The sequence below is a fragment of the Carcharodon carcharias genome, chromosome 8 (assembly GCF_017639515.1).
Source record: "Carcharodon carcharias isolate sCarCar2 chromosome 8, sCarCar2.pri, whole genome shotgun sequence".
Classification (NCBI taxonomy): Eukaryota; Metazoa; Chordata; class Chondrichthyes; order Lamniformes; family Lamnidae; genus Carcharodon; species Carcharodon carcharias.
The window spans coordinates 40,494,594-40,516,927 of record NC_054474.1 but is presented as its reverse complement, the minus strand read 5'-3'; the positions used below and the strand labels follow the sequence as shown (position 1 = coordinate 40,516,927).

General features: G+C 39.6%; 1 protein-coding gene and 1 long non-coding RNA gene across 17 annotated transcripts in view; one reads left to right on the top strand and one right to left on the bottom strand.

Moving 5' to 3' along the window:
• The window catches only part of LOC121280985, a 65,685-nt gene extending 62,258 nt beyond the window's left edge, over positions 1-3,427 (top strand). For both annotated transcript variants that reach the window (XR_005943781.1, XR_005943780.1), the window contains one exon: positions 3,000-3,427. This is a non-coding gene — a long non-coding RNA (uncharacterized LOC121280985). The remainder of the gene's footprint in view (positions 1-2,999) is intronic.
• The window catches only part of tcf7 (transcription factor 7), a 195,250-nt gene that overhangs the window by 59,041 nt on the left and 113,875 nt on the right, over positions 1-22,334 (bottom strand). For 11 of the 15 annotated variants that reach the window (XM_041193493.1, XM_041193494.1, XM_041193495.1 and 8 more), the window contains exon 4: positions 11,607-11,720. The exons of the other annotated variants lie outside the window; for them this stretch is intronic. In XM_041193493.1, coding sequence (XP_041049427.1) covers positions 11,607-11,720 — 114 coding nt within the window. The remainder of the gene's footprint in view (positions 1-11,606; positions 11,721-22,334) is intronic. 15 annotated transcript variants of the gene reach the window in all.

The following is a 22,334-nucleotide window of genomic DNA, read 5'->3' as shown; positions in this document are numbered from 1 at the left end:
GCCGTTTTTCCAGTTTAAACAGTTGATCATCTTCCCATGGTTCTGTTAATGCTTCTAGTTTTAATAAGGCCAATTTTGAACAAAATTAAACTATCATCCTCCATTTTTAACATCAAATTGTCAACACTCTGTTGCTCAGTCAGCTCTTGACGCTTTCCTCTACCTGCATTCCTTACTAAAATACCTTTCCTTATTTCTTTTTCCTGACAATTTTCTACTGCTGCTCCTGAAAGTGTTGAGGGTAAAGCTTGCCTTGGGCAATAACAAAGAGCCAGGCTATTTGAAACCTACCTGACTATATTTTAAATTGATGTCGAAGGAAAAGGGAATCATTTAGGTGTAAAACAAGTTGCCGATTTGTTTTCGCCCATTAACCGTTCCAGATAAAAATCAATTTCACTCCTGTTGACCCACTGCTGTCTAGAGCTCCATGGGCCTCCTTGGTACTTTACCCAAATGTTTATTAATCATATGTAAAACTTAAAATCATGTGGAAAGGGGGTGAAACCAGGTTAGATCCTCCATTTTCCACAACAGGGATTATTACTGGCCACTCCTCTCCCTCCCTGCTTCCCTGGCAGGGACTATAGTTGGCCTAAACTTCCTCAATAATCACATATAAATGTAGCTGGAGACATGGGGTCTGAGTGCCTGGCACACTTTCCTTCTATTTTAGCTTCTTACCACCACTCTGTATGACTGGCTGGTGGCAGGCGGCCATGAGTAGCCTCTGGGCTAGTGGCAGTAAGATCCTGTCATTTTTCAATGGAAGCAGAAAGCTTCACTAAAACCTACACTCTCCCAAAACCTTACCTCTTGCTTCCTTGTCAGATTTCTTCTATTCTCTTTGGATTGCATCTGCTTCTTTTGGTGCTTCAATTCAGTTCTTATGTGCAACCAGGATTTTCCTCATCGGCAGCATCAAACTCCTTTTGGCACAAGGATCCCATCGGGATCCAGTCCTTCATTATAAATAACCTCTGACCCAGGAAAATGGAGAGATCTATGGGTCAGATGGTTGTCCTGCCCTCACTTACTTGGCCAGAAAAGGAAGATCCAGACCTAGTGCTATTGATTATGGTGGGCATCAGAACTGAATTTAGTTATGAGCTTCCAGTGGTGTTACTGTATTGTGATCAAAAGCTGGGTACTCCAGTTAATTTTTCCCCGACCTGGGATCTACTATAGTGCATCCACTGCACTCTTGGCTGAGTAATTAACTCAGCATAAATCAGGAATAAGAAAAAAATAGCTTGCATTTAGATAATGTCTTTCATGTTCACAAACTGTTTGAGCTGCTCCACAGCCAATGGAGGGAGCAGCGTTGGAGTGTAGTCACTGTTGTAAGATGGGCAAATATAGCAACAAATTTCATTTGGCATGTCTCATATTAAGGAATGAGATAAATGATCTGATCATCTATTTTAGTGGTGTTGATTGAGTGATAAATGCTGCCCAAGACACCAAGTAAGCCCAGGCTCTGTATTGAATAGTGCTTGAAATATTTTATATCCATCTGATGGTAGATGGGGTCTTGAGTTTAACATTTCATCTGAAAGACTGATTGAGCTTTAAGAAAGTCATTGAATGGACCTTTCTGTTTTTTTGTCTCTTCTGTTTTCTACTTTTTCTCCTGGGATCTTAAATGAGCTATATTGCTGAATAGGGTTAGGTGAATGATCTGCTCTCCAATCTTTCACAGTACCAGTGCACTGTGGTTAGCCACCAGAGAAATAACCGGGGATGACTCTGGAAGATGTTTCAAATTGCCTGCCTATAGATGTAGGAGTGGTAAAACATCCAGATGGGAGGCGAAGAGAATCAGAGAGATGTCAGGATCTGGAACTCTCGACCTGAAATGGCGGTAGAAGCTGATTCCATCAATAATTTTAAAATAGAGTTGGACAGTTACTTAAGGATGAGGAATTTACAAGGTTCTGGACAAAAAGTACAGATGTGGGGTTATAGGTACCACTGCCCTTTCAAAGAGCCAGTACTGGCATGATGGGCCATATGGCTTCCTTCTGTGCTTAAGTTTCTATGATCCTATTTCTATGATTCCATGAAACACCTAGTGCTTCACTCAGAATGCTCCGCAGGACTTGAAATGTGTAACTCAGTGAGTAGGAGCATCATCTAGCTGCTCAAAGCTATGTTTTACCATGCCAAGGAACACCACTTGTAGGTCACCCACTTCTAATGATTAAAAAGAACCATGTTGTTATTCCACCAATCTCAAAAAAAAGTCGCTTAAGGCAGGAAGCTAATTTTTCAATTAATGGGATCAGTATCTAATGTACCTCAGTCAACAGCGATAGCTTTTGGTTTCAGTTTGCAGCCTGTTTGCTTTTTATGTACTTTGGAACTGACTTCAATGAGTTTTTCCCATGTGCTCACATGAAAGCAATTGGCTCATGCTTTAATTATCCATTTGAAACCACTTCAAGAGGCTATTTTAAAATAGATCATTTTGAAATGGTTTTGCACTGGGTTTGTTCAGCTTGTTATGAATTAGCCTGGAAATATTAGTGGGTACCGAGCCTAAGAAGTACAAAACCCATGCTGGATTGGAAAAAGTAATTGTTTCAGTGGTTTCCATGTAAAAAATAGTGTTGATTTTATTCTGGGACTGCTGTGAACATGGAGAGTATGCAGTATGATGAAACCTATAATTTCAATGACTCGTAGTTACATTATATTTTAACATGTCTGAGTAATATGGGCATTTTAAGGCTTAGCCTCAGTTTTGGAGGAATACGATGGATTGCTGCACCTTTGTAGTTGCTCAGCAGTAAGTTGCTTGTTTCATTTGTTTGGAAATCAAACAGGGACATATTCAATTGAAAGCAAAATACAGCATTTGCATTTACAGCTCCAGCAATCCATGATTTAATGAATAACAGCCCCAACAATTAACACTTTTTACTTAGCTTCAGAAAAACTGTTATAGACTGTTCTGATTGGACTAAAACCTTAACTCTGTTTCCCTCTCTCCACAGATACTGCCAACATTTTCTGGTTTTTTTTCAGGTTACCAGCATCAGCAGTGTTTTGCTTTAGTTACAGGCTGTTGTCACTATTAGCTATACAGAATGATCAAATTAAAGCAGATGTTCACGCAGTGAGATGAATGCCAAGTTTAAAGTGACACTGTTTTCGTGTAATAAAGCATACAGACCATGAAGACCCCAGACTGGAACTTTTAGCTCAGATGGAGGAAGACACCATATGCTGTAGATGCTGCAGTGCCTAGTTCTTGAGTAATTGGAAACTTTTCATTAGGAGCGGTGAAACTCTTCAAAATATCCCAATGCTAATTTTTAAAATGGCCTCATTCATGCCCTGTAAAATCTGCTACTTCATGAATATTCTAATTGTGCTGATTTTATAGATTAACTGAAAAGAAAGTCTCTCCAAATTAAATTTATGTGAAAATGAAAGTGAACCATTCAGAACACAGGATAGCCTTAGAATTAGAATCAGCAAGCACTCTCTTTCTGTCAAGATGACAATATTCAATTCCCACAAAATGACAGAGCTTAACATGTGTAAATCATGATAATAAAAGAGAAAATTCTTCATGGTTTCCCTCAAGGAGTGAAGATTCAGACAGCTGTGGTACAATCAAATATTCTGGAAATTATTTGTGAGTAGAAAAGTGTTGGCTTCTTTGGGCTGAATTTTCACTGCATTGGGAAGACTCTGCAGACCTTTAAAATAGTGGACGGGACCTGGATGCGGACCCCATTCCCGACAGATAATTTATTTCTGGCAGAGGAAAGGGCGTGGTTCACACAGGAAGGAAACCTGAACTCAGCAGGGCCATTTAAATTCAGTGCTGAGTTCAACAGACCCCATTTTGGCTCTTCCAAAGTCTTTGATGTGGAGTCAAAATAGAAGTTGGTTTGTTTTTATAAGAGATTAACCACTTGAGGAGATTTAAAAGCATTGAAAGGGCTTTAAGAATGGGAAGTTTTTTCACTATCAAGCGTGCAGGAGTGAGAGCTGTATTAGATTGTCGGATTGTTTTTTTCATCTCCTCATGGCTCCTTAGGTCTGCCCATGGTGGATACTGGGTGAATGGCTATGGAGTTGGCATGGAGGGCATGGGGGCAATGGGAGGTGGGTGGGAGTTGAGGGATGTCTGAGGGGTGAGGGCTACAGGTCCTAAGAACTTCTAAAACAGCTGCGAGGAAATCTCAGGGAACCAAGGCGGATCTTCTAAGCAGCCCGTCTCTGTACTCGCTCACCCCTGTGGCTGCCTTTGCTCTGCTTCCAGGATTGGTGGGTCTATCTCTAACCTGCACCCGCTCCCCTGGAGTGAAATTTGCATGCTTTAGAGTACTTTTTACAGAGGCAGGTCCAGTGGGTTGTGAAATTTCCCGACTTGAGCTTCCCACTTCAGCAGCCAAAATCCGGCTCTTTGATTTTGATTTTTTTTACATGTTAATTTAATGCTGTAAAAGTCTGTCCCCCACCCCCCACCGCCCCCACCCCATTTCACAGTAATTGTACAGATCTGTAAACACTGAGGCCCTCTTTTTAAAAAAGTCTGCTCGTTAACACCTTTATTGAATAGGAAGGCTTAACATTACGGTGCCTTTTAAAAACAAGTCTCACCACCACAGCAATTTCTAAAGCAGCTTTGAAATAAGTTTTCCTTTAAAAAAAATCAAACAATCACAAACAACTATACTTACATTTATATTGTGCCTGATCATATATTTTTCCAAAACACCTCAAAGCTCTTCATGTAATGAATTACTTTTTGATATGTAATTGCTATTGTCACTCCTTGTCAATTTGTGGATTCATATTCCCCTCCAACTGCTCTAAAAGCTGCAATGGTCATCATTTCAATTCAGTGCATCGATTCAGCTTTCTGCTGTTAGAGCTGCTCTAAGCTGATTCCCACAACCATGTTATCAGCAAATTCATTGTTTAGAAAAATATATTTAAACAGATCAACAAAACATGGATAGACATGGACAAAAGTATTCTATGGCTTCTCCAGAGCAGCAATTTTAAATATTACAATTGATAGCTGGTATCATCCATTCTGACTTCTTGAGCATCCCTAATTTTAATTGCTCCACCATTGGCATCTGTGCAAGGCTGTAAGCTCTAGAAGCTCCCTGAGCCTCCTGGCCTCTCTACTTCTCTTTCCTCCTTAAATCCTTCCTCTGTGGCCAAGCTTTTGTTCATCTGTCCTGATATCTCCACGGCCAGGATTTTAAGGATGGCATGTCTTCCTTTCCTGCCATCTGAGGAGTCTGTGGCAATGATACTGGCTGCCCTGCAGCCATTTAACGCTAGAGTTAGCTGGCAGCTCTCTAGTCCCAGCAGCATCAGAAACTGCAGTGTAAAGATTAGGACTGTAAGCAGTCCCCAGGGTCCAAGTCCTGGGAGTCCAGGACCAGATAAGCGTGGGGCGTCTCAGGGCCGGGCGGGGAGCGGAGGTGAGACCTGAGTGGTTGGGCAGAGGAGAGGGTGGGGCTATTGGTGGAGAGGCTGGGGGGAAGGAGCACACGGAGGAGCCAGACCTTTTGTGGAGGCAGGTGCCTGATGTTGAAAGGAGGCCATTGATGGAGTTATTCCCCCATCATCAGATACATGGGAACACTACCACCTGGAAGTTCCCTTCAAGCCACTCACCATCTTGACTTGGACCTTCCTTCATTGTCACCGGATCAAATTCCTGGAACTCCCTCCCTAACAGCACTTTGGGTGTACCTACGCCACAGGGACTGCAGCAGTTCAAGAAGGCAGCTCACCACCTCCTTCTCAAGGGCAATGAGGGATAGGAAAAAGATTCTGGCCTAGCCAGCGACACCGACATTCCATAAATGAATTGTAAAAATCCACTCGAGGCCTAAACAGGGTCACTTTTTGAGCTTCCCCTATGCCAATGAATTCCTCTGGTGAGCCTGAAAATTGAGGCTGGACGAGAAACAACCTTAAGTGGTCTTTGATTGGCCACTTTAAGGCCTCAAGTGGGGGAATGGTGGGCAGGCTGGCCTTGGCCTCACCCGTCCCACCGTAAAATTGTGGGGGCGTTGGGGTGGACAGGAGCCTCTCTGATAAAGACTATCCGAGGAATTTTAAGGCCAATTCCCGCCTACAAACCCGTCAGCGAGGGAATGTAAAATTCTGCCACTATGTGGCTTAGTGTTCTCCTATGCGCTCATATGAAGTGTCTTGGGATGCTTTTCTATGCTAAACATTGTTGAAATAATGACCTGGAAAGAAAGACTTGCATTTGAATTGCATCATACATGATCTCAAAACATCCCAAAGTGCTTCAGAGTCAATGAAGCACTTAAGTCACTGTTGTAATATAGGAAATGCAGCAGACAATTTACGCACAGCAGCGTCTTAGTAACACCAATGAGAAATGACCAAATCATCTGTGTTTTGGGGGTCAGTTAAGGGATAAATAAGGGAGAGCTTCAGAGCACTTCAAAAGAGTACCACTGTTTTTTTTTAACATCAACTTAAAAGGGCCTCAGTTTATTATCTCATGTCAAAGACAACAGCTCTGATAGCGCTGCAATTGCTCAATACTGTACTGGAGTATCAGCCCAGATTTTGCACTCAGTGCTCTGGAGTGGAAATTGAACCCATCACCATTTGATTCAAGAAGTGTAAGTGCTGTCCTGATACATGGCTTATTTTTGAGCATGTAATGTGGAGTGCATCCCAATCGGGAGGCCCATTGCTGTCCTGAAATTAGGCCTGGGGCCTCGTTAACATTATCTGGGTAATCTACTGAAGTCTGTTGTGCTTCCACAGGCACATTGCGCATTTTAAGAAGACAAGCTTCATCTTCAAGGTCCCTAGCCTTGCCCGTAGCAGCTTTGCTTGCAGCATCCTGAAGGCTTGGAGAATGGGGTAGGTGGGGAACAATGATGGAAATACTGTGAAGTTAGAGGAGCAGTCCTAAACTATCCCTCTTGACTGTACAAGGACATTTACAAAAACAACTTTAAAAAAACTTACATTTTGATGGTAGTTACTGAAGAATTTGGAGTTGAGCAAGCTGGGCTTCTACTCAGCTTTGTGATGTCCAGTTTCCCAGGGAGAGGTCTAAAACAGACATTAAGTCCCTTTTTTACATATATAAGGAGCCTAAAAGTCTGTTTTAGGTGGGTGCCAGTGATACCTGAAAAATGGCCCACCCCAATATTAGGTCAAATGTCTTTAGGAGACCTTTTGGCATGGGACATTGGTCCCTAAAATTCACCCTTATTCTACCAGTTTACACCTATGGGGTCTAATTTCTAGTTAATTCTTAACTTAAACCATTTTAACATTTAACATCTTTTTAATTGTATTAAATTAACTCCAAATCTAGACCCCATAGGACTGAAAAGCTGGGGTGCCTATTTAATATTGTTGCTTCGTGGGTTATGCACTTAGTGATCCAAAATGGAGATGTTTGCTAAATGTACACACTTCTAGAGCACAGCTTTGCTGATCACAAGCTCATTTTGGGAATTTTTTTGTGTATTTCCTATGATATTCCATCTTTTAATTGGACATAATAACTCTGGGGAGTGAGGCTTTGCGATGGGAATGCATATTGAGAAAATTGATACTAAATTAAATGACTAAAACCTGAATTGAAAGCTTGCAGTCAGTAACAGAACAATATAGAAATCATCACCTGAAGAGTAATACTATGTTGTGTTTGACACTGTTAATTATAATTTATAAAATGGAAGAGATTTTATTGTGATGTGACTGCCCATGATAAGCCCAATGAATTTCAACGCTTACCACAAGCAATGTAATTTAATTTACTGCAATTTGCATAAAAAATTCCCAGAAGCAGTAAAAGTGTCATCCTCTGAGTGGTTCTGAGTGATATCAAGACACTTGCTGCAAATAGTAATTGGAAAGAACAGCAAAGAGTGTGAACAATGGATCTAATTGAGTACTATTCTCCCCTAGGTTTCCCCCTCTCTGGTATGCCAATTAATGCTAGTGCATAATTCCACTAGTGTCAGTAATGACAATGACATCTGATAACCACTTCATATGTGGCATCTGTGGCAGAATGTGCCTCTCATGGATTGGTCTCTTCAGCCAACAGCAAAAGAGCATCATGTGAAGCTGCCCCATCCCCAACAGATTTGTTGCACATCCATCAGCTTATACCTATGAAAGGGTGCTGGTGACAACAGTTGTTCTTGAATGCATTGTGAATGTCAGCAGGCTATCCAAATATCGCTAGTTATTTGAATGTGCTCAGCTATGCCTAGACATGCACTTTACAGCAGGATCACTGGATAGCCATTAGGAAAGGCAACTCTGGATGAGTTGGATGAGCAAACCATTCAACCTGTCTTAATTCATCTATCTAGTAAGACCCCATAATCTCCCATTGCTACATCTAACTGCTACTTAAAAGATTTCAAGGTTTCGCCCACGTTACTTTATCTGAAAGTTCACTACAAATGCTGATCATTGCTTTCCTTGAAGAACTTCTGGTAGCAGTTCTAAAATTATTATTTACCAGTTTGAACGTGTGTTTCCTTGCCTTACTTTCACCATTTAATTTAAAGTAGTATTCTAGTTTAACTTTTTCTATATCATTTGCTGTTTTACTCTAAAAAAGATTGCATCTTGCATATCTCCTGTACAAGCTGCAAAGCCCAAATCCCTCTAGTCTTATCTCATAACTCAGATCCCTGAGATGATTCATTCACTTTTCCTTCCTATGTGATATTGCAGATACAATTATTTGCATTAAATTTCATTTTCTATTCTTTTGCCCAATCACATATTTTAATTCATTCTGTAATTTTTAGTCTGACTCCATTAATTTCACTGTTCCTCCTAGTTTGACAGTGTCTACGATTTGCATTTGGTTTCTGAATACAATTCATGGTGGTGGTCCCAAAAAAGCCCTAGTGCACTCAACTTTATACTTGCCCTCAAATGACATGACACTTCTCACCAGTATCCATTGTTTTCTGTGCTGCAGCCAATTTTTTGCTCTTTCCCCAAGTTTTATTCTAATATCACATAGGAAGGAAAAGTGAGTGAATCATCTCAGGGATCTGAATTATGAGATAAGACTAGAGGGATTTGGGCTTTGCAGCTTGTACAGGAGATATGCAAGATGCAATCTTTTAGAGTAAAACAGCTGGTAGCCTTTTGTGTGAAACTTTATCAAATGCCATTCAGGAGTTGAAGTGTGTTTACCACAGTCCACTAGGTTACCACTTTGTTAAAAAAAATCAAGGTGATGGGTCTATCAAGATCTTCGCCTTGTAAGACGGTGTTTACTGCATTTGCCAAATGGTTTATGTACAGATAATTCTCGAGTTTGTTCCTGATAAATAATTCCATTATTTAATGTGGAACTGAACTAAGATTAATAGATCAATTGTCATAGTTCTGTAGTTAGGTATCTAATGAGTCATCTTTTTGAGTGTGGGCACGACATCAGCCTGTTTCCAACTTATCAATGCCTCCCCATAATTAGTCAATGAGCCACAATTCTCCTTCTTAGTCCGTGAAGCTTAATGACCTGATGAGAACAGCTAAGTGAACACATCAGCCACTCTCCCTTTTCTTCCTTGCTCAACCTCTAAGATTAATATCTGCACAAGTAATATTTCACACTGTATTCTGGGTAAGGAGCACTAACTTGAATTTCTCCTTGTCCCTAACAAAATTATTTGCATGCAGACCCTTTGTCCATTTTAACAGGGTCACACCACGAGGCTAACAACTTCAGCAGTCTAATATCATCTGGGAGACATTGGTCAAATGTCAGCCAAATGACTCAATCTTGTGCATCATGGCAACTTCCAGTAAGTCTTGTGTTAATATGAAGTATTCTTTGCATGTAGTCACACACGATTGAGAGAGTGGCAATCCTTGTGTGGCAATCCAGAGTGCCTGCCTTACTGGAAAGAAAGGGAACACTGGTTGAATGGCTCTCAGGAAAACAGGAATATTGCTGCCACACTGTGAAATTCCTTTTACGGCAACCAACAAAAACAATTTGCAGTTATATAGAGCCTGTATGAAAGAAAAATACATCTCAAGGTCTTTCAGAGGAATAAGGAATAAATGAACTTCTGGCTAAAGAAAGGGGTGTTAGGAGTGATGATCAAAAGTTTGGCTGAGGGAGGTGAGGGAGGTGGAGGGAGAGGGAACTCTAGAATGTGGGGCATAGGCAACTGCTGCCAATAATGGGGGAAAGGAAGGACGGATGAAAAAGAAAGGCAAAGTTAGAGGAGTAGGGCATGTTAGGAGTAGGGATGGCTGAGTGCGACTTGAGGCTGAATTTTTACCATGTAGGTAGAAATAGGAGCTGAATTTGTTTTCAGGTCAGAAACCCGGGTCCAGTGGGAAACTGATTAAGGTTATGATCTTCACATGGGTGAGCCCTTAAAAGGCATGAAGACAGGTTCGCTGTCCAATTAAGGACAGCGGGCAGGCTTTCAAAGCTGTGGGTTCAATCAGGGGATGCCCAAAGTTTCAGCCCTTGGTGTGGAACAGGATAAGGAGAACAGATTTTTGGGTGAGCGGAGAGGGTGGAGGACAAGTGACCATCCAGAAGGCCATTAAAGGCAAGAAAGAAGGTTTCAGCAGCAGAAGAGCTGAGGATCATACAAAGAAGATCAAAGCTATGTAAGTGGAAGTAGGCAATCTTTTTGATGGAAAGATATTCAACCCTGAGTTGACTTTCCAATACCAAGGTTGTAGTTAGTCTGGTTTTATCTGAGACAATGTCAGGGAGGGCGATGGAATTTGTGCTAAGGATATAAGGCCACAAGGGCTTTTGTCTAGCTAACATTTAGCTGGGGGAAATTATGGTGGTCCCATTCAAAACTAGATAATGGACAAGCAACCTATCAACATGGAGACAATGGAAGAATCGAGTGAGGTCTTGGAGAGGTATACCTTAGCCTGGATGCTAGAGCATATTTTTGCTCTTTTTTGATTGCATCTCCATTAGATCTGAGGAGCAAACCTACCTCAACTTGCTCTTGATACTAAAACACCTCTTTTTTCACACAGTCAGATTTGAAGGAGTTGCTGTAGGCGATTGCACTGACTTGTTCAATGGCATACATCAATACTGTGTTCTTAATGGATGCTGAACTGCAATTCCAAATAAGACCACTTTCCTTCGCTGCAGTTTCTGCAGCAGGACTTTCAGTTACTCAGTATCGAAGGAACAACTGTTACCCACTATACACAATTAGTTCAATTCCATGCATCACCATAACTGCCCTATTTCTGGTGATCTGCAGCCCTTTAAAAGCTGTTGCTTCACTGGATGTTGTGCTTCCCTGCAGGTATAGACTCTGGCAAACTTTTCCTGTCCACTAGTCGATACAAATTTGGAGGAAGGACATCTCAAAATTCAGTGCACCCTAAGTCTTGAGCCAGCACATGTTTATTTTTGCCTTTCGTGTAATATTGGGGCTGATATACATTTGAAGAAAGGTATAATTCGTTTCCTCACATTCTGGAAAAGGCTGTTACTTCCAGTATTATCTTTCTCCTCCTTGCACCATAGTGAGGAGAATGGGACAGTCTAACATAAGGCAAATTCCACAAACGCACCTCTACCAACTCACCAGAATAAATCCCTTCCACCCTCTGGGGTTGTCAGTTTTCGTTCCCTCTGCCAGATGACCTGGCCAAGATGAGTGAAAGCTACATTGTGAATAACGGAAATGACCTTCCTCCAGCTGAAAAACAGCACAAAAACATCAGCAACAGGGTCTTGGGAGGCTTTTGTCAGAACCTCAGTGGCTGAGCCAACACTTTACTGTGATCCAAGATAAATCTTATTTCATGTATCTGCACATGCCCATTTGTTAGGGAAGTGATTTTACAAGTGAATAAAGTTACAGATTTCTAACATCCCTTTCAAATTAAGCTTCCACTCAGAATGACTAAGTTGGATAATCATTTCCCAATCTCTACCATCTGTGCATTCTCCATTTGCCAAAATCAACAAGCTATTTTTTTTAATGTTCTTCCTATGTTCTTTTAAAAAAAAGATGGCATCTGTATGAACATCAGTGTAGAAATAAATTCAGTCTTTGCAGTTCATCCTATCACTGAGGCTTTGGTCAGAAACCAGACTGACCAGTTTTCATCGCTTTCCCAGCTAAATCGATAGCTTCATATTGATTCAGGAATCAATCCAATTTCCTTTCAGATGCTTCAGCCGAACCATCATTCACTAGGTGGCAGTCTGTTCCAATTTCTAGCTTGGGTTATATGATGCTGCAGATGGTGGTATCTCGAATGTGGCTGCCACCCATGAACTCTCATAGCTTTGAATCGCCTATCTTGGCCGTCCTGCTCTGGTATCCTCCCAAGACAGCTGGCTCAATTCAGAGTTCAGTGGAAATGGCCAGAAATCTAAAGCTTCTTCCTTTGTTTTAGAGCAGCAGCTAACTACTACAATGTGCCAATAAGGTTGCTAGAATAACTTCTAATCTCCTATTTGCTTTCCGAGAAAGTGTTGGATTAAATTATTAAAGGAATACTTTATATTCAAAAACCTACCATTGAGCATTCTTTCTAATGCAATTTTAAAAAATTCAAGTGTCTATTTTTCATGCATTGTCCTACATAGTGAATACGTAAGAACATAAAACCTAGGAACAGGAGGAGGAAATTGGGCCCCTCTAGCTTGCTCCACCATTCATTAAGTTCATGGCTGATCTGATCATTGCCTCACTTTCCTGCCTGCTCCCACAACCCTTGATTCTCTTGTAGATCAAAATCTTTCTAACTTAGCCTTGAATTTATTCAATGGCCTAACCTTTGCTGCTCTCCAGGGTATGGAATTCCAAAGATGAGAGAAGAAATTCCTCCTCCTCTCCACGTTAATGGGAGAACCTTTATTTTGAAACTGTGTCCCTTAGCTCCAGATTCGCCCATGGGCAGAACATCCTCTCAGTATGTGAGGGAAAGAGGGGAGGGTCCCTGAACAGTGATAGAAACATCAATTGTGATCTCCTTTGCCTGTGAAACCCAAGGTCACTTGTAATGTTCACACTACTGCTCCTGCTCAGAGTGACTGACTAATCACAAAATTTTCAACCTCAATATAATCCATAATATATTAATTAATAGCACGGTTCAAATAGTACAAATTAGAGATAGTATTAGATCCAAGGAAGAGACATACAAATTGGCCAGAAAAGACAACAGACCTGAGGATTGGGAGCACTTTAGAATTCAGCAAAGGAGGACCAATGGACTGATTAAGAAGGGGAAAATAGAGTATGAGAGTAAGCTTGTGGGGAACACAAAAACTGACTGTAAAAGTTTCTATAGGTACGTGAAGAGAAAAATATTGGTGAAGACAAATGTAGGTCCCTTACAGTCAGAAACAGGGGAATTTATAATGGGGAACAAAGAAATGACTGACCAACTAAATACATACTTTGTTTCTGTCTTCACAAAAGAGGACACAAGTAACATACCAGAAATGTTTGGGAACACAGGGTTTAGTGAGAGGGAGGAACTGAAAGAAATCAGTATTAGTAGGGAAATGGTGTTGGAGAAATTGATGGGATTGAAGGCTGATAAATCCCCAGGGCCTGATAATCTACATCCCAGTGTACTTAAGAAAGTGGCCCTAGAAATAGTGGATGCATTAGTGGTCAACTTCCAAGATTCTATAGACTCTGGAACAGTTCCTACATATTGGAGGGTAGCTAATGTAACCCCACTATTTAAAAAGGGAGGTAGAGAGAAAATAGGGAATTATAGACCAGTCAGCCTGATGTCAGTAGTGGGGAAAATTCTAGAGTCCATTATAAAAGATTTAATAGCTGAGCACTTGGAAAACAGTGGCAGAATTGGACAGAGTCAACATGGATTTACAAAAGGGAAATCATGCTTAACAAATTTACTGGAATTTTTCAAGGATGTAACTAGTAGAGTTGATGAGGGGGAACCATTAGATGTGGTTTATTTGGACTTTCAAAAGGTTTTCGACAAAGTCCCACATAAGAGATTAGCTTGTAAAATTAAAGTGCATGGGATTGGGGGTAGTGTATTGAGATGGATAGAAAACTGGTTGGCAGACAGGAAACAAAAAGTAGGAATAAACAGGCCTTTTTCCGAATGCCAGGCAGTGACTAGTATGGCACCGCAGAGGTTGGTGCTGGGATCCCAGTTATTCATAATATATATTAATGATTTAGATGAGGGAACTATATGTAATATCTCCAAATTTGCAGATGACACAAAGCTGGGTGGGAAGGTGAGCTGTGAGGAGGATGCAGAGATGCTTCAGTGTGAATTGGACAAGCTGAGTGAGTGGACAAATGCATGGCAGATGCAGTATAATGTGGATAAGTGTGAGGTTATCCACTTTGGTATCAAAAACAGGAAAGCAGGTTATTATCTGAATGGCTATAAATTAAGAAAGGAGAATGTAAAACGAGACCTCGGTGTCCTCATACACATGCTGAAGGTAAGCATGCAGGTGCAGCAGGCGGTAAAGAAGGCAAATGGTATGCTGGCCTTCATAGCCAGAGGATTCGAGTACAGGAACAGGGATGTCTTGCTGCAATTATACAGGGCCTTGGTGAGACCACACCTGGAATAGTGTGTGCAGTTTTGGTCTCCTTAACTGAGGAAGGATGTTCTTGCTATAGACGGAGTGCAGCGAAGGTTTACCAGACTGATTCCTGGATGACAGGACTGACAAATGAGGAGAGATTGAGTTGGTTTCAATTATATTCACAGGAGTTCAGAAGAATGAGGGGGGATTCTCATAGAAACCTATAAAATTCTAACAGGACTGGACAGGGTAGATGCAGGAAGGATGTTCCCGACGGTGGGGAAGTCCAGAACCAGGGGTCACGGTCTGAGGATACGGGATAGACCATTTAGGACGGAGATGAGGAGAAATTTCTTCACCCAGAGAGTGGTGAGCCTGTGGAATTCGCTACCACAGAAACTAGTTGAGGCCAAAACATTGTATGTTTTCAAGAAGGAGTTAGATATAGCTCTTAGGGTGAAAGGGGTCAAAGGATATGGGGAGAAAGCGGGAGCAGGCTATTGAGTTGGATGATCAGCCATGATCATAATGAATGGCGGAGCAGGCTCGAAGGGCCGAATGGCCTACTCCTGCTCTTATTTTCTATGTTTCTATGTTCAAAAATTAATCAAGAAATACCTAGCAGATTGGTTAGCATCTGAAAAAGGCACATTTGGATATTCAATAACTAAGGTTATGATGATTTTAATTACGTCATTATATTTAACATATGTAGGCCAGGTATATAATTATTTGACTGAGTTTCCTTAATATTGACAGATTTAATTTTGAATTAAGAAGTTTGGTGAGTTCAGTAACTAGGTCAAACTCCTGTACCAAGGGCTATTGTCAAGGATGGACAGTAGTGTGCAATGATTATTAAGTCAATGTCTGGTGATAAAAGGCAAGGTTGTCCTGATGTGGTCAAAAGAGTGAAACTTAGTTTCCTGATTGGCTGAAATGGTGGTGAGGGAGCAAACCGACAACTGCCCACTCTTTGATACCCTGGGATAATCATATTCACTAAATTCCAATGAATGAATAATAACCTTTTCAGTATTTTTATTTAATAGCTCAAATGTGAAAAAGCATTTAACACCAAAATTCTGACCATTTCACAGATCCATTCCTGATTTCAAGGATATATAACATTCTCTGGTTCTGCAATTTTCTATTTTGTAATGTTAAATCCCATGGAAATAAATATACAATGCTACTAAAACAATGACCTAGAATTTCAAAAGTAGTAAAAACATCTTCATTTTAACTCTGATGCGTTTACTTTAAAAACTGGATTAACTTTCACCTGTGCATACTTAGAGAATGTAACTACAGGTGTGAACTTTACACAGGAGATATTATTAAATATTTGCCCCACCCACTCCCATAATATGTTAGTGTACAATAGAGCAGTGCGGAGTTCGGCAAAATGTGACTACCAGGACTGACAGAACTTATGGGAAATATAGTATTACATTTAATGGGATATAGTAAGCTTGAAAACAATTTTTAAAAATAAAATTCAGATATTAGAAGCCAGCTCATAAATCTGTATGCTACAGCCGATCATTCAAATCAGTCACATCAAAATAGATAGGTTGAAAATATGAGTACTTAAGGACAAATGTTATTTATTTATGTTTATCCAAGTTTTAATACTTCAGCATCCTTGGATTGGAAATGCCATAATTATCAAGAGTATTGCAATTGTATTGAGGCACCTCAGAGTTGTATGTTGTATGCAGGAAAGTTGAATTTTATTGCACTTTCTGTAATAGTCATTTTGAAATGTTTTGGAATATACCTTTACAAATTTTATTAATGAAGTATATTTTGGAGGAAAAATGAATCAATAATCCCTTTCCCGGGCAAATTTTCAGAAAGACTAATTTATAATTTGGCAACATGGCATATATTTTTTGATTTATTTTAGAACTTTCAAAATGGAATGCCTGAAATATATCTGGACAAAATATTTGTTTGTCATTACCTTCTTTGTACAGTTTCCCAGCCCTACGTATATCTTTCTCTGGTTGAATGAGTAAACTCAGTGTCTGTGCCATGCTAATGCCCAAACAATTTAAAGTCAACATCATGTTGACACTTCAGCACAGAAACATTGGACATTTTGCATTTTTACCTTCCTTCTAGAAATCCAAATGTTTCACCATCCGTAGAATTAATGCTTAAATAGCAGGATAAGAAATTATCTTAGCTTCTGATTCACAAAATAGGCTGTACAAGGCTTCAGAAAGCAGTTTAGAAGTAATTTAATTCTAATTATAAATTGTATGTTATTAACAAAGCAATTTGCAGGCTGGGGTGAGGGGGAAGGTGACAGAAAGAAGAATGATTTGCTCTCAAGGGGGCCTGGATTGTATGGTGCACCATGGTGGTGCTGTGTGAAATATTTTCAAGGCATAAACTGCATCTGTGTCAGGACACAATTGCACTGTTTTGATTATTCATTTTACATCTTTACAAATGCACCATCTTTATGGAAAATGCTTGACAGAACACTTATTTCCAAGCACTCTGCAACAAAGCCAGAGTGGTGCTCTTGAGTCACACCAGCCAATGCTTAAAACAGAGCTGACTACCATGACACAACCATCATGTCACGAAACAGAAGGCTGCTACCACCAATGCAACAATGTAAATTGTACCAATTTATTCATCAAAGCATTGATCAACTCATTGCATTGATTGTTTTGCACCACTTTGGAATGAAACAAAACTCTTTCCTTTCACCCCAAATGTAAAAAGAGACCCCCTTTAATTTATGCACTGGATTTACAAAGCCATTCAAAGGAAGAAACTGGAACCAGTTTATGTGGAAAGGAACAGAAGGAAGAGGTAAAGATGAGAAGTGTTTTTAGAGGGAACTCTGAGAACTGTGGATTATTTTATAGATGAAAGAGAAAATGTGGCTTAAAGGAAACAAATCAGTGAACAAGAAGTGGCTTTGAAGGAGCTTAATTCTGGTAAGTGAAGAGCCATCTGCTTCTTGACTGCATATCTAATCTCTAGTCTTGATACAATCCTGACTATTTTAATTCAAGTAAGCTTTCATAACTTGCATGCACCTGAATTCTACTCCTTATCCTTGCTATAAATTTGCTTTATTAACTGTTTAACTGAATTGCTCTCATTTTCATTTTTATATTTTCCCAAGAATTAACCTGTTTCAAGGAAGAGACCTTTGCTAACAGAGCTATTCCACTTAGAATCTTCACTGAAGAGACAATAAAATCTTCCACAGCTCTGAATTCCTTCCAGGGGTAGTTATTCTCTTTATCAACTTGCTTGTTTCTTTATACCCATACTATCAGTCAACATCTGTGATTTTTGATGGAGCAGCAGATGTAATTTACATCCCTAGAGCCAAACCAAGATCTCCACTATAGTTGATTTTGTATCTCCAAAACGTTTTAATAGGGTTTTATATATATTAAAAAATAACAACAGTCTTTAATCTAACCCATTTGGTTTACTTTACACGTCCTTGAGCGCTCAGGAATATCCATTACATTGTGGCAAACAGAGTTTAGTAAAAAGGAGCTGTAAGCAATTTACTAGACGTACGATAATTGCTCAACCGTGGAAGAGCTAAGGTCATTTCCACTGTTGCATATTTTGATAATACTTGTGATGCAGGTTGCACTGTGAGTATATGGATAAAACTATCATGTGTCACACTTTGATCTTGAGAAACCAAGACAAGAAGCCAAAATTCATAATGCAACACCCAACCAATGTTGGAAACTATACAAGAGAAGTCTATGTAAATCAGGAAGTATTGAGTAGGTGATGCCAAACTTGGGTTTTAAAAACCAGAAGGTTGCAGCAGGAAAGAAAAACTGTGGGAAATAACGAGTTCCACTGTTGTGAGGTCTTGGGGAAAAAAAATTTTAACAGGAGCCTGTGCAGTAAGTTTTAATTTCAGCACAAAGAGCTCATAAATTTCTGTTTAATAAGTTTACTAAATGCTAGACAATACCACAATACAAAATGATTGTAGGCTCTTGATAGTATAGTTAACAGACCAGACCAAAATGTAATCCTTTCCTATGCAGACCTTTCGTTTAGTTTTCAAAATTTCTTTCCTCTCCTTTCTTGAGGATGCCAGGCAACCCAGTGATACCTCATACAAGTAGTCATTCTCCATGTGGTAACCTGGACACTGACATATTTTGAAGGTAGTCACTCCCGAGATCACAACTATGAGTATTAAGGGAGATAGGAACTCTTGCAGTCAGTACCATGAATGTTATCAGAGTTTCTTAACATTCACAAATTGTACCCCTTCTGCTTACATTCTTTAACTCTGCAATCTGAACTTTAAACCAAGTTATCAGGCAATTTTCTGTCGTTGCCCAATGCATATTTTATTGTTGATTCCCACACATCTACAAGGACTTCTCTGCCTCTAATGAAACTGCTGAAGTAAATAGAAAGTGATAAATTACTGAAAAGACTGATTGACGCTGTTAATGCAATATTTTGATATTTTTGACACGATGTAGACCTCCCATTGAACTGACTAATACTGATCAACCAGAGGTTATTGAAACAAATAATTTCAATATACCTTTTAGAAGTATTCACATCACAACCATCACCTGGAGACAAATTGGGAGCCAGCCTACCACTGTATGGAAATGACTGGGCTCTCACTGTCACTAACCAGATACTGTACATACTTTTGCCAACAGCTCCGCTTTGTATCGCCCCATCAACAGTGATCTCTGGTGTGGTTTAGCATCACTTGATCTGTGGGATAACCTTAGCAGCAATTAGTGGTGAGGCCGAATGAGTCATCTCACTTTCAAGCTACCCACACTGTGGAACCCATAATTTCGAAAACAGAGAAAGACCAAGAATGAGCCCATTCTCTATTTCAGTTTTGGAACTCTCAATACTCTTATCAAAAAAAAATCTAAACTCTAACCACTCCATACTTGCCTGATTTTTCAGCTATTAACCCTTTGAGCATTATTGCATACTATACATTGTGCTGCCTGTCAAGGTAAAGGAGACTTATTTTAATCTTCCCTCTTCTTCATTTTAATGAGTTCTCTCTCCCCTTTTTGGACTGGCCTTGCCACAATCTACACTTTTCTCTCCATGCTTTCACATAGGATATGTCTTCTCAGCAGAAACAGGGAACAATTGAAGGGGACACATCAAAAGCTATTCTCTCATGTTTGCTCCTTGTCTGATTTAATGTTTTGAGATGAAAGTGTATACCCACAGTTTTATATTAGAAATAAAATAAATAATAACATCCCTATATCCCTCCAAAAAAGCTGGACAGATTTAGAAACAGACCAGTAAATTGGTCTGTGTCATCTTAAATTTGTGTCAATTGTCTTGTGACAAGAGCATAAAATTCAACATTCTTTATTTTATTACAATTTGGCTTGTAAGTCAACACACTGATACCTTGGTAATGGATAAAATCTGGCCTTTTAAAATGAAAAACAAGTTTGCATTTAAGTCCCCAGAACACAGAACATTATACGGGTGAAAAGAATCACAACCGTGTTCCATGGTGCAATGCCTTTTGTTCCTTCCTGCAAATTGAGAGTTTGTTGATTGCTTTTATGGGTTTGTGCTACTAATATAATATCAAATAGAGGTAATGATGTGGTGTGAAATAAAGACAACTTGTACTTACATAGTGCCGATCATGACCTCAAGATGCTCCATTGCATTTTAAAGCTAATTAAGTAATTTTGAAGTGTAGTTAATATTGAAATGTAGGAAATATGGCATTCAATTTATATGGTCCCACAAACAAAAACATGTTTACGACCAGATAATCAGTTTTTGTTGGTGATTGAGGGATAAATATTGGCCAAGATGTGGTGGGGGAGATCTGTCCTGTTTTGAGTGAGTAGACAAGATCTCAGTTTAATGTCTCATCCAAAACGTGGTACCAGCAACAGAAAGTCGCAAGGAAGTGTCAATGTGGATTATATACTCAAGTCTCTGGAGTGGGATAAAAACAGAAAATGCTGGAAAAACTCAGCAGGTCTGGCAGCATCTGTGGAGAAAAAAACAGAGTTAACCTATGACTCTTCTTCAGAGTGTATGCCTGGATGCTAGACAATACCACAATACAAAATGATTGTAGACAGATGCAGTTAACAAACCCTTCAGCTATGAAACGTTAACTCTGTTCCTCTCTCCACAGATGCTGCCAGACCTGCTGAGTTTTACCAGCACTTTTTGTTTTTATTTCAGAGTTCTAGCATCTGCAATATTTTGCTTTCATCTCTAGAGTGGGAATTGAACACAAGCTTTTAATAAAGAAGTGAGACTGCTACGAATCAAACCACAGCTGACACTCTAAACTTGTCAACAATTGCATATTAATGTGCCAAATGGGATTTATAATATGTATACTTTTAAGAAACAATATTATCATATTAGTTCAATAGCAGGGAGACTAAATTCTGCAACAAAATGCTCTGAAAAAGTGTCTTATAGCTGATATATTGGGTCATTTAGCACTTTTTGTCAGAGTAGGTTGTATGAGTGCCTCACTTTGCTCAGTATATAGAATGAACCCTTTAGAAAAGGGAGGGTAAAATCAAGTTAATTTGAACGTAGCAGAGGAATATAAAAATTCCTCAGCTGTTAACAATGTGGACCTGTAACACTCAATAATTTGCATTATTGAATCTCACATGATTACTGAAAATACTGGAGGTGAAGCTGGTCTTGTATGGTAGCAGAACACACATGATAATGAACTGGCAGTTTAATGAAACCAATGGAAAAGAAAATTGGGTTTGCTGCAAAGCAGTCTGCCAAATCATTACCACCCAAGATAATTTCACCTCCAATAAGTCTCTCCTTCACGTAAACAGCCGTTCTGATTCCAGTTAGTGATTTGCAGGATTTGATAGATGACATAAAACTTAAAAAGGTGCCTTAACTCTATCCATTTCCCCATGTGAAGAACTAATTAGGCAATTTAAATCAGTATGTAGAAATAAGATTTGATTGAACACTGAATACTGATCCAGGGAGTACAATATTGTCCAAACAAGTTTTATGTGAATGCTCGAATGGCCATTGTATAGATTAATCACAAGTATTGAACAAGAGAAGGCCATTCAACCAATCAAGTCCAATCTCTTTACACATTATTTACAATTTGCCCCAGTGTGAACTCTGTTTACAGCCACCTTCCGGTCCTTCACAGTATTGGTAATTGTTATTAATATAATTGAATAGCTGGCTGAAGTTGAGGGGAAAGAAAGGACACAATGGATTTGCTGAGAATTTGGAGGGAGGGGTGAAGATCAGTCAACAGAGCCTTACTTGAAGGCACTATTCTTTTTACTAAAGCTGTGCTCAATTTATGAGATACAACCAAATTGGCAGCTTGTATTATTGTCCACTCTGTGACAATTAATAGGTACACATAAATGGGGTAGTTTATTAATTTGTCAGAAAGTCCATAAAATTTACTCAACATGCAAACATCCTGGGGAGAGGGATAATTGTTGCACTCCAAGAAGACTTCAGAGTGACATCATAGTTATTTGTCTTTACAATGTTTATTCATAGAAGAAGAGAAAACCCAAAAACCAAATTCTGAAAACTACATTCTACGTTTATCATGGTTGCTGCTGCAACGTGAATTGTCTCACAAACAGAGTGGGCACAAATTGATACAGTAACATTCAGTGCTGTGACCATGTCACCACTCAGACCAGAAAGATAACCATTCAATCCCCTCTATGTTTGATAATTGCCAAAAGACAGTTAGTACTAT